At 45.9% G+C, this 13,346-nt stretch overlaps 1 protein-coding gene across 2 annotated transcripts in view; it reads right to left on the bottom strand.

Annotated features, from left to right (window-relative positions):
• acsf2 (acyl-CoA synthetase family member 2) overlaps positions 1–13,346 on the bottom strand; it is a 135,816-nt gene that overhangs the window by 11,382 nt on the left and 111,088 nt on the right. For both annotated transcript variants that reach the window (XR_013499157.1, XM_078225469.1), the window contains exons 11-13: positions 6,555–6,662; positions 5,016–5,167; positions 3,959–4,100 (exon numbers count right to left, since the gene is read on the bottom strand). Coding sequence is in view for 1 of the 2 variants with exons in the window: in XM_078225469.1 (XP_078081595.1) it covers positions 3,959–4,100; positions 5,016–5,167; positions 6,555–6,662 (402 nt within the window). In the remaining variant the exon portion in view is untranslated. The remainder of the gene's footprint in view (positions 1–3,958; positions 4,101–5,015; positions 5,168–6,554; positions 6,663–13,346) is intronic.

Raw genomic sequence — 13,346 nt, 5'->3', positions numbered from 1 at the left:
GGTAACGGACATCATGAAGAGGGTGCAGAATGTTCTGCAGAGGGAAAGGAAGGAGTCAAAAGCCCAGGTACGTGTCAGTGCAAACAACATAGCGAATGTAGGTATTGAGTTCCTATGGTCAGACTTTCAGGAGGCAGGGAGGAAGTTAAAAAGTTGGGCCTCAAAGGTCATAATCTCTGGATTACTCCCAGTCCCACCTGCCAATGAAAGTAGGAGTAGGAGGATAGGAAGTATTAAATGCAGGGTTTGAGACACAAAACAGGTGGGAGGGCTTCAGATTCTTTGGGCACTGGGATCAGTTCTGGGGCAGGAATCACCTGTTAAAAGGGAAGGTTTACATGTCAACAGGACTGGGACTGATGGCCTCACAGGTTCACTAGTGTGGTTGGGGAGGATTTAAAATGAATTAGCAGTGGAATGGGAACCAGCACATATAGTAGAAAAGAGGAAGAAGGTGCATAATCTAAGTGTTGAATAGTACTCAAGAAGGGAGTAGTACCATATTAAATAGGAGCAGACTAAGAAAAACTACATGGAATGCAAAGAGGGGTTTAGAATGCATGTATGTCAATACACAGAGTGTGATGAATAAGACTGGGGAGCTACAGGATAAATAGCTATGTGGGACTATGATGTGATAATAATGAAATGTGGCTTAAAAAGGTGACACTTGGCATTTAATATATGAGGATACAAAGTGTTCATAAAAGATAAGGATGGAAGAAAGGGAGGTGGGGTAGCAGATTACAAACAAAATTGTAGTGTTGGAAAGAAAGAATGTCTCTGAGGGGTAAAAACAGATCAATAAGGTTGGACCAATCGAGAAAGAGGGAATTGAGTTAAGGTGAATAGCAAAGAGAGGGAATGGTGACATGAGAGACGCATTTTTACACAGCATGTGTTTAGGATTTAGAATATATTGCCTGCGACGCAGATTCAATAATGATCCAAAAGAGAACTGGTCAATTATCTGAAGATAAAAATAATGCAGAGCTATGGGCAAGGGACAGGGGATTGGGACTAGGTGAGTTGTCTTTGCAGAGAGCTAGGTCTCCTTCTGTCCTGTAACCATTCTATGATTCCATAGCTTGTGTAATTTTGCTTAACCATTTAATCCACAGAATGCAGCTATCATTCTAACACCAACCTATCCTTCCTAAGGTGTGGTGTCCAGATCTGTACATAGAACTCCAAATGGGGGACCAGCAGGACTTTGTGCATCTGAAGCCCCCTTGTGATCCTGGTCCTCCATATACAGAGGCCAAATTCTAATGAACCTTTTTGATTATCTTCTGTGTCTGCTCTTAGGCATTTTAATGACCTGTGTGTCTGAATCCCCCAAATTCTTTTGGCCTTCTGCTGTTTCTAGATTTTTACCATTTGCAAAGTATTCTGTTCTATCCATTTTAAGTGAAAATCCTAAGAAAGTCTTAATCCTATCCCTAACCCTAACCCCATTTTTCTGCATCAAAATTAAGTTGCCTCAGATTTTCCCATCATCTTAATCTCTTTGGAATATTATGGTCTACACTGCATATAAAGCTGCCTATTTTTGTGTAATTGGGAAATTTGGATACGCGGCTTCCAATCTCATCATTTAGGTCATTAATGAAAATTATAAATCATAGAATCCCTACAGTGCAGAACCAGGCCATTTGGCCCATCGAGTCTGCATTGACTCTCTCGGCAGAGCGTCCTACCCAAGCCCTAATCCATGACCCCACGTATTTGTGCCACTAGTCACCCAATCTACATATTTTGGGATGCTAAGGGGCAGTTTAGCATGGCCAATCCACCTAACCTACACATCTTTGGACTTAGGAGAAAACCAGAGCACCCAGGGGAAACCCACACAAACATGGGGAGAACATGCAAACTCCACACAGACAGTCACTGAGGGCCAGAATTGAACCCGGGTCCCTGATGCTGTGAGGCAGTGGTGCTAACCATTGTGCCACCGTGCCGCCCCTAATTGTTAAGGCCCCAACTAGGATCTTTGTGGAGTTCTATTTGTCATATGCTGTTTATGAGAATACCTTCCCTACTCTTTCTCTCTTCTGCTGTTCGGGCAACTTTCTAACCAGGTCAATTCCATGAGCTTCAATTTTAGTGAACAGTCTCTTATGAAGGACTTTATCAAATGCCTTCTGGAAGTCCATATGAATAAGATCCATAGATATTCCCCTCAGTCACCTTTTCAAAAAATTCTAACAGGTTGGTCAGGCATGACATAACCTCTACAAACTGATGCACTGATCAGCAAATTTTGAAGATGTTCTGTTGTCCTAATCTGATTTACAGACTCACGCAATTTTCCAACTATGGTTCGCAAATCAAGAGAACTTTCCCTATTCTTTCCACATAACTGAATTCCTTTATACCTGGTACCATTAAATCTTCTCTTTAACTTGTCCAGCCTTCCTGAAGCGCGGAGCCAGCATTGATACAATACCCTAGCTAAGTCCCAGCCAGTGAATTATAATGTTTTAACAGAAAGTTCTTTACTTTGTAATCTGTTTCTATTAACAAAGGACGAATTAACAAGACGAAGGAGCAGTGCTCCGAAAGCTAATGGTATTTGCTACCAAATAAGCCTGTTGGACTTTAACCTGGTGTTGTTGAAACTCTTACTCTATTAACAGAGCCAGGATCCCAAAAATTTTTTTCATTAATTTGGCTTACCACCTTCATAGATTCATGTTTATGAACCCCCAGCTTCTGTCTCTCTGTTCCTGGACCATTTAGTTCACACATACAAATTCGGAGCAGGAGTAAGCCACCCAGCCCCTTAAACCTGCTCTATGTTGTTTCTCCTCATTCTTCTTGCCAAAACTTCAGCATTCTACAAGGCACAAGTCGGAAGTCGAATACTCTCCACTTGCCTAGATCAATGAAGTTCCAACAACATCCAAGAAGCTCAACACCATTCAGGACAAAGCAGCCCACTTGATCAGGACCCCATCCACCAGCTTAAACATTCACACCCTCCCCCATCAGCACAGTGTGGCTGGTGTGTGTACTGTCTACAAGATACATACACTACATGACCTTTCAAACTGTGGGCCTCTACCACCTAGAAGTTGTGGTAGTGCATGGGAACACCACTCCTTGCAAGTTCCCTTCCAACTTGCACACCATCCCGATTTGGAACGATATCACTGGTTTTTCAATGTCTCTGAATCAAAACCTTGGGAAAGCTTTGACAAAGAGTCATCTGGACTCGAAACGTCAGCTCTTTTCTCTCCTTACAGATGCTGCCAGACCTGCTGAGATTTTCCAGCAATTCTCTTTTGGTTTCAGATTCCAACATCCGCAGTAATTTGCTTTTATAAAAAAAGGTTCTCTGCATTAAATTTCATCTGCTACATATCTGCCTATTTCACCAGTCTGCTTATGCCCACTGAAGTCACCTCATCGTCTGCAACCATTTTCAAACTTTGCATCAACTGTAAACTTTGAAATGAGGCACCCCTACTCAAGTCCAGATCATTAATATATATCAAAAGGAGCAGTGATACTAACACTGAGTCCTGGGAACACCACTGAATACTTCCCTGTAGTCTGAAAATCATCACTACTCTGTTCCCTGTCACTTAGCCAATTTTGTATCCACACTGCCACTGTCCCTTTAATTCCATGGGCTTCAATTTTAACACTTCTATTTTGTGGTACTTTATTGAATGCCTTTTTAATATCCATATACAGCATCGACCATGCTGCCTTTATCAACCCTCTTTGTTTAATTAAATAACTCACTCATGTTAATTGAACACAACTTGCTTTTAATACATCCTACTGACTGTCATTTATTAAAATATATTTTCAATGAGATTATTAACTTTGTCCTGTTGACAATGCTACTCCTCCACTAATACAGGCAGGGGCCCATTCTGTGAGAGTAGTTGCCAGCGAATATAATATGCCTCTATTAAGACAGCCTGTAGTTTCAGTCACTTACCTGGACTTCATGTATTTTGGGATGTGTGTACAGGAATGCTTCCACTTCTGCCGGGTAAATGTTCTCTCCTCCACGGATGATCATGTCTTTGCACCGACCGACAATGCGACAGTAACCGTACGGGTCGAGTGTGGCGATATCGCTGCAAGTGCGGGACAATTTAAATAACATTGCTTATCTAAATTTGACCCGAAATGATCAGCAGTCAGTTTACTTCCTGTCTTTCTGTGGATCAATGAACTACGGGAGAGTGGGGACTATTGCCCTTCTCTTGGTAAGTCTATATGTGTCTGAGTCACGTGGAACATGATGTCTCATCTTTAGTTCTTGGTCAGGACTAAGTTGACTGATCTCAGCCAAAGTGAGTGTTTAAATACTACTACTGACTCCAGTACCCAGAAAGGGATAAAGATCAAAGGCTTCATTAAATAAATGCGACAGGGGACGTCGACAATAACAGGATTGCTGGATAACCAAAGATTAACCCAATATTGGGACAAAGCTGGGTTTAAAATGTGCGGTTTGGGTAAGATCATAAATGACAGTGTTCCTATCTCTAGCACTTGCAGTGATGGTTATAAGAGGGTATTCCAAATGTACACTTTATTTACAAGACAAGGACTGCACACACACTCACTCACTCTTCCCCAGCTCTGTTGTTAGAGTTGGGTGTGTGTATGTACATGTGTAGGATCATGTTTAGCCTATGTTCCAGAAGACTCTGTACTTGGAGTAAACGAGTTCAACTGCTTCTGCATAGTCACCACAGTCACACACTTCTCTGTTCTTGAGTTTTGCTTCATGAAGCTCCTATTTCATTATGTTCAGGGCGCCACATAGAGACATTGTGGTTGTTGTTGTTACCCACAGAAAGTGCCCCTGGCCACATTCCTGAATATCAAACATTACAGTGCGATCGACCAAGGCCGAGACTAGACATGAACTTTGTGATTTAGCTGGTCTGAGTGACTTAGCATCACAGCAGGCTGGCTTATTACTCATTCCACCCACTCGGGGACCCTCTAGACCTACTGCGAGCCAGGAAGAATGGACTCACCCTGTTTTGTACCAGCCCTCCGGTGTGATAGCCTCTTTTGTCTTTTCCGGTTCATTCCAGTATCCCAGCATGACCGCGTAACCGCGAATCCACAGCTCCCCTGGCGTGTTCAAAGGCAGGAGTTCCTCAGTTTGTGGGTGCACAACTTTGGCCTGTAACACAGATTAGAATGCCCTGATATAGGGCCAGAGGAGCAGAATGTTGCAACCTCCCCTTAATGAATAGCCAGATTTCACATGTGTTTCTTATAGCAACGCTTTTGCTTTCAAGCTTAGCCTGGTCCGCGTGCTGTCAAAGCCTCTGGGATTGGGCTGGATACTTCAGGAACTGAAAATTAATTTCAACCACACAGTTCGCAGAGAAAAGGATAGGGGCATTTAATTTTCATTTCCTTCTCATACCGTTCTATGTTAGCTATAAGAAAATTGAAATTGGGGAGGAATAAAGGTGTTTGGTGGAGTCAGTTTGCTTTCCCAAAGGTGTGAGAAGGCATTGCCCGTGGAGACTGCCATCACAGTTACGAAAGGGGTTGGGCCAGTGGAATGTCATGAGGAAATCTATCCAAGCTGAGTTTACAACATTGCTTGATACCACCAGCCATTGACACTTCTTCAAGCAATTCAGTGAGGATTAATATCAATGAGACCAACCAGGAAGACGGAATAACTGCAGCAATCCGCTTTGTATGACCTCCGATATAACACTACAGCCCAGCAAGGAGAGCCACATCCAGTGGAAACCGTGACATTTGGTCGGAGCTGAACTCAACTTTTGACTGGTGAGCGAGTCGGACAAATCTGAGGAAGTGACTTGCTGCCTCACTCCAAGAGTCAGAGCAACAGGCTTCATCCATACTTGGGTAGAGTTGTCAGGTGTATTATAAAAGCAGAGATGTAATAGGGCGGCACGGTGGCACAATGGTTAGCACTGCTGCCTCACAGTGCCAGGGACCCAGGTTCAATTCCGGACATAGGTGACTATCTGTGTGAAGTTTGCACATTCTCCCCGTGTCTGCGTGGGTTTCCTCCTGATGCTCCGGTTTCCTCCCACAGTCCAAAGATGTACAGGTTAAGTGGATTAGCCATGGTAAATGCGCAGGGTTACAGGGATAGAGTTGGGGAGTGGGTCTGGGTAAGATGTTCTTTTAGAGAGTCAGTGCTGACTCGACGGGCCAAGTGGTCTCATTCTGCACTGTAGGGATTCTAAGTGATAGAAAGATAGTAAGTTGTGATGATGACGCACAGAGAGAGAGAGCAGTAGGAAATTAGGAGAAAAATAAGAGAGGAAAGGGGAAGAATAGGAAGAGAGAAGATGGAGAGAACGAATGGAACAGTGATAAAAAGTGCGGAAAGGGTGAAAGAGAAAAGAGAACAAGAGTGGAAAAGAGAGAAGGGAAAGAATGAGAGGATAAAAGCAGAGAATAGGAGAGTGAGAAAAAGAGGTCGGAGATATGAAGGAGTGGAGTGTTAGAAAGGAGAAGTGCATACCAATCTGATATAAGTGGTTCATCAGCAACTAATTGAATTACAATATTTTTACCTCGATGTGAGGTGAAACATATCCAACTGTCTCTACTTTCCGTGTGATTTCATCCATTGGGAATCCTTGAAACGTGACTGGACTATTCTCTGTTGTCCCATATGCTCCCTGTTAAAAGAGAAAGTCACCATTATTCACAAAAACAGAACCATTTTTCGACTGATCAAGGTCTTGGTTTAGGCTGTGATGGCCTCATGTTCACTGGCCCATCACTACCTGGATCTAGGTGAACTCTGGAGTTACACTGAACTTACAGAATGGCCGGGAGGCGGGAGCGCTGGGAATGGAGTAAATCTCGGCAGGCCCCTGAAGAAAGTATGAGCCTGCGACTTTTGGAGACTGGGCTATCCTTTGCATTGTCCAGGGATGGTCGTCCCATCACCGGTTCAGTGGCTGGTGCTGGTAGCAGACAAGAGAGAAGAGTTGGAAAGTTGTGAACAGCACATTGAATTTTCCCATTCGGCCTCAGTGACTGGGTGTGAGGAGTTGGAAAATGACCATGAAGCAATCCAAGCAGTCAGGTGTCCTGTATTGTCACTCGGTTGTATTTTAGTGGGCAGGCTAGTGTAGCGACTATGTCAATGGACTAATAATCCAGAAATGTGAGTATAAATCCCACAATGGTCGTTTGAGAATTGAGTTTAAAAATAATCCAAATAAAAAGCCAAGATCAATAAAAATGACCATGAATCTGCCGGATTGTTATATAAAACCTAAATGGTTCACAGATTACCTTCAGGGAAGGAAAGCTGCCATCTTTACCTGGTCTGTACCTGTATGTGACTCCAGTCTCACACCAGTGTAGTTGACTCTTAATGTGCCTCTGAAGGGACCAAGAAAACTGCTCAATTGTACTAAAGCAGTGGCTCAGGCAAACAGCAGCTTCACAAGGCATCCAGCGAGAAACTCCCCAACAACATGATCACAAAAAGCCGATAAAGTGATAAAGGAGGCAATCAGATGAAGACAGAGGAGTTTTGTAACCGGGAATGGAATGGATCCACACAAACGGGTTGAGGGAAGGGTTAGTCCCCCGGCAGAACACCTGCTCTTGAAGACTTGCCCATCTTAGTCTCTTGAATACATAATGAAGGCTGAAACTCTAGTGCAATACTGAGCGGATGCTGCACTGTTGGAGGTGCCATCTTTCACTTGAGAAGTGAAACCAATGTCCTGTCTGCTTTCTCAGGTGGACAGAAGAGCACTGAGTTCTCCCCAGGAGAAAAGTCCAGTCCCATAGGGCCCCAGGGGAAGGGCCCAGTTCCACCTAGAGCCTCAGGAGAAGAGCCCAGTCTCACAGGGCCCCAGGGGAAGGGCCAAGTTCCGTATGGTCCCAGGGAATGGGCCCATTCCCATTGGGTCCAGTCCCACAGGGCCCAGGGAAAGAGCCCAGTCCCACAAGGCCCCAGGGGGAGAGCCCAGTCCCAAAGGGCCCCAGGGGAAGGGTCCAGTCCCACAACGCCCCGGGGAAGGGCCCAGTCCCCCAGGGCCCGAGGGGAAGGGCCCAGTCCCCCCAGGGCCCCAGGGGAAGGGCCCAGTTCCCCAGGGGAAGGGTCCAGTTCCCCAAGGCCACAGGGGAAGGGCCCTGTCCTACAGAGCCCAGGGGAAAGGCCCAGTCCCACAGGGCCCCAGGGGAAGGGCCCAGGGCCCCAGGAGAAGGGTCCAGTTCCCCAGGGGAAGGGTCCAGTTCCCCAAGGCCACAGGGGAAGGGCCCAGTCCTACAGAGCCCAGGGGAAAGGCCCAGTCCCACAGGGCCCAGGGGAAGGGCCTAGTCCCAGAAAGCCCCAGGAGAAGGGCCCAGTCCCACAGGGCCCCAGGGGAAGGGCCCATTCCCATAGGGCTCTCAGGAATGACCAGCCTTTGGGACCCGGGGAAGATGTTGGTAGTTTCACATCACCAATTCTAGTGTGGCAATTATTTTGGAGTTTGAATTAATTAGCATTTTGTGCTAATTTGACAGAATCCATGTTAATAAAAGCTTAACCAGCATTATTGGAAATCAGCGAGATTAGTTAAATGGACAAACTTAATTGTGAGACAATTAAAGAATAAGGAGTTCATTAATATAGATGTTAAAAAGGCTGGAAATATAATTTAGAACACAGAAGTTTATAACTTTTATAATTATAAACATGTTACTAACATTTGATTATGAATACAGGTTGTTAAAATGCTGTGGGAATTATAAGTGTGTGTCATTCTCAGACAGACTGAAAAAAAAAGATAGGCATTGACTTCTTAACCTTGACCGGAGGGAATGAATGGGCTCCCTGTTCCAGATGTTCTCAACTTTAAATCACAGACAGCTACGTTAACCAATTATTGGTCAACACTCAAGCTACCTCAAGATGAGAGATATAATTTGAGAAGAAACATTGTCTTAAAGCTGAGACAAGGCGTGTAATAAGCTAAAAGCCAATGGCTAATTCTTATTTCATTATTGACAACTTATAGACCAATTGGCTAGTTTCCAACAATTCTCCAAGGTAGACTTCCAACATTTTTAAGGTGTAAAGAAGGAGTCTCGACAAGACATTTTGGGTAGAGAGATGTGGAGAGAATGATGATTACGGAAAGATGCTGACAGCTCTTGGTTTTACATGTTATCCACGTTTCCAAAGCCATCAACTACTGCTAATTATTGCTAATTTCTGTTAATTGCCACTTTGCTTTTTATCTTTCTGACTTGTTACCTTTTTAATGGTTAATAAACTTTCTGAATTCACCATTTAAAGTGTTCATTCTTGCCAAATGGTTAAGGCTGTAGACCCTGGTGTAATTTACGATTGAGGGGTTATTGCAAACAACTAACCCCATCTATCTTGGTTCAAATAAATCTGAAGTTCTTACAAAGGGCCTAGTCCCACAGGGCCCAAGGGAAAGGGTCCAGTTCCACAGGGCCCCAGCGGAAGGTTCCAGTTCCATGCAGCCCGAGCAGAAGGTTCCAGTCCCACAGGGCCCCAGGAGAAGGGCTCAGTCCCACGGAGCACCAGAGGAAGGGTCCGGTCCCACAGGGCCCCAGGGGAAGGGTCCAGTCCTATAGGGCCCCAAGGGAAGGGCCCAGTCCCACAGGGCACAGGGAAAGGGCCCAGTCTCACAGGGCCCAGGGGAAGGGCCCAGTCCCATAGGGCCCTCGGGTAAGGCCTCAGTTCCACAAGGCCCCAGGGGAATGGTCTAGTCCCACTGGTCCCCAGAGTAAGGGCCCAGTCCCACAGGGACCCAGGGCAAGGACTCAGTTCTACAGGGCCCCAGGGTAAGGCCTCAGTTCCACAGGGCCCCCCAGAGTAAGGGCCCAGTCCTACATGGACACAGGGTAAGGCCTCAGTTCCACAGGGCCCCAGGGTAAGAGCCCAGTTGCACGGGGACCCAGGGGAAGGGCTCAGTTCCACGGGTCTCCAGGGTAAGGCCTCAGTTCCACAGGGCCCCAGGGTATGGGCCCAGTCCCACAGGGCCACAGAAGAAGAGTGAAGTTTCACAAGATCCAGTGGAAGGGTTCAGTCCTACTATTTTCCCAGGGATGAGTCCAGTCCCACAGTGCAGGGAGCCAAGGGAAGGGCAAGTTATTGTTGCTGAGAAGCGGGATATTGGGGGGAGGGTGGATGGGGGGGGGGGGGGGGGGGGGGCAGATCCCAGACTTAAAGAAGAGCAGGAGAGATCTCAGACATTATGGTGACAGAGGTGGTTACAGAGATAGGAACAAATGCGGGGTTTGAAAACAAGGATAAATAAACATTTTAAAATCAAGGTGACAGACCGGAGGCCATTGTAGGTCCGAGCACAGGGGCCAAGGATGAATGAGATTTGCGGTGTGTTAGGACATTGACAGCAGAGTTCTGAATAAGTTTTTTGCCACTGAATGCCGACTAGCACATAATAAATGTCTGTGGTGTGGATCGCACAGGCAGCAGGCGTGAGTTCCACTCTCCATAATTGCTGCCATACAATGGGACGTCAAGTACATTTTAACAAACAGCAGCTGCAGTCCATTTCAACAGCTGGATACCCAACATCATCACTGTCAGCCCGGAGCCTGCAGAAATCCCGGCCGGATCCAAGCTAAACATTCGAATAAATTATTTCCATTCACTGGGATTGTGTAGAAATCCTTTCCAAAGATAACATTCCAATATGTTACTCACATTACTGAAAAATACAGATCAAAGCCGAACATTCTAATAAACCAACTCAGTACATTCCCATTCCAGTGAGATCTGGCCTAACTGCTTGAGCAACACCTGGTCATCCTATTACTCTAGATCAGCTACATCCGATATTCTTCCTCTGTCCTCTTCCTTCCTTTTTGACATCTGACCTCGATACAAAGAGTCCCAGACTGAACTGAAATTGAAGAGTGTGAGTGTATCTGTGGAGATGGAAAGTAAGCTTAACGTCTCACATACACTTCATCATAGAAAGAAATCATAGAAACCCTACAGTACAGAAAGAGGCCATTTGGCCCATCGAGTCTGCACCGACCACAATCCCACCCAGGCCCTACCCCCATATCCCTACATATTTTACCCGCTAATCCCTCTAATCTACGCATCCCAGGACAGTAAGGGGCAATTTTAGCATGGCCAATCAACCTAACCCGCACATCTTTGGACTGTGGGAGGAAACCGGAGCACCCGGAGGAAACCCACGCAGACATGAGGAGAATGTGCAAACTCCACACAGACAGTGACCTAAGCCGGGAATCGAACCCAGGTCCCTGGAGCTGTGAAGCAGCAGTGCTAACCACTGTGCTACCTTCCTCTGCATGGGCGGCACGGCGGCACAGTGGTTAGCACTCAAAGCGCCAGAGACCAGTGTTCGATTCCCGGCTTGGGTAACTTTCTGTGCGGGGTTTGCACGTTCTCCCCGTTCCTGCGTGAGTTTCATCCGGGTGCTCCGGTTTCCTCCCACACTCCAGTGATGTGCAGGATAGGTGGATTGGGCATGCGAAATTGCCCTTTGTTCTCCCAAGATGTGCAGGTTAAGAGGATTAGCGGGGTAAATACATGAGGTTACAGGGTTAGGGCCTGGGTGAGATACTCTTTCAGAGAGTCGGTACAGACTCAATGGGCCGAATGACCTCCTTCTGCATAGTAGGAATTCTATGAGTCTATAACCCGCATTCTGTTGAATGAAAGACTCATCACTCTGGTCGATTCTGTTTCATTCATTTTCTGAGCTTTATACTCTTTTGCTGGATTCTTCAATCTTCAGACTGAACTTTCACTGAGACCTGCCATTGTGACAATCAGGCTAGGTTACATCCCAGAGCTCATTACTGGTGTCCAGGTCCTACACTCACTGGAAGGAATCAGGAAAGCAGTAATAGGGAATCAAATGGCTATAGATTACTATAAGGAATCCAAGGAAATAGTCTCCAGGAGAAGCCTATTGATAAGGTGGGTGAAATCTAAGATGCAGTATGAGAGAAGGGGAAAGGAAGCACAGAGAGGTCCATCAATTCTTCCAGGGGCTTGGGGAAGCATTCCTATCCCTCCTGATCCATGAGGTAAACTTCCATCTATTTACCTACCTAGGCCCTTGTGCGCTTGAAGCCTCCTCACATCATTACCCCTAGTCCAGGATTAAATTACCATCTGAATGACATCAGAGAAAAGCTTTCTAAGTTAATGAGGCTTCCTATTCTGGGTAAAAAATAGCCGGTGAAAATTATATGCCAAATCCTCCACTCTCCAGATCAATGGAGACCGAATGCATCAGGACTCTGTGGAAGACCCGGTGTCTGGACCTCCATGGAATTGCCAGGGATGTTTTAACTTCTGGGACAATTGCCCTGCTCACCAGGACTCTCCACGACTATCGCCAATGCTAACTCAGACTTTGGAAAGAGTCCATGGTAATTACCAGGATAGTTATCCAGGAAATATTAGATTAAAACCAAATCACCCAACCTCATCCTCTGACCATGATCAACCCCATTAACCCTCCCACTGCCAATGTACCTCAACCCTCCAACTATCACCTGACCACTCACCAAACCCAATCCACCTACCTCCCCAACAACCTGATTAACCTATCAACACGATCTGAATAACCACAAACCTAACCACCCACTCCAACAACCTATCACACACACTGACACAAAGTGACCTCCAACACAACACAGCTAACTACCAGCCCAATGTGACTAACCCTGACCCAACTAACCCCCAACGTGACTAACCTCTGACCCGTCCCGACTAACTCCCTGAACAGACTAGCCCCCAAGCCGACTAACCGCTGACCCAACTAACCCGATTCATTAGGTTGATTCTTGAGATGAGGAGAGGTAGGCTTTATACTCATTAGAGTTAGAGGAATAAAAGAGGTGATCCAGATGTTATAGCATGGCTCTTGGATTTCCAGGATCTTGCCACCGATCATTATCAATTGTGGAGAGGTGTTGCACCATAATGGCTGGTTGGAAGAGGACCTTTGTTTTCCAGGTATTTAGTGAAAAGCTCATTCTTTCATATGCTTTGGAGAATACCCTCAAGATTACAGACCCCATTGGATGTCAAGAAAAGTAAGGTTTATTTATTAGTCACAAGTAGGCTTACATTAACACAGCAATGAAGTTACTGTGAAAATCCACACTCCGGCACCTGTTCGGGTACACTGAGGGAGAATTTAGCATGGCCAATGCACCTAACCTGCACATCTTTGGACTGTGGGAGGAAACCAGAGCACTCGGAGGAAACCCACGCAGACATGGGGAGAATGTGCAAACTCCACACAGACAGTGACCCAAGCCAGGAATCAAACCCAGGTCCCTGACACTGTGAGGCAGCAGTGCTA

The sequence above is a fragment of the Mustelus asterias genome, chromosome 12 (genome assembly GCF_964213995.1).
Source record: "Mustelus asterias chromosome 12, sMusAst1.hap1.1, whole genome shotgun sequence".
NCBI lineage: Eukaryota > Metazoa > Chordata > Chondrichthyes > Carcharhiniformes > Triakidae > Mustelus > Mustelus asterias.
This window is presented reverse-complemented; position numbering and strand designations above follow the sequence as displayed.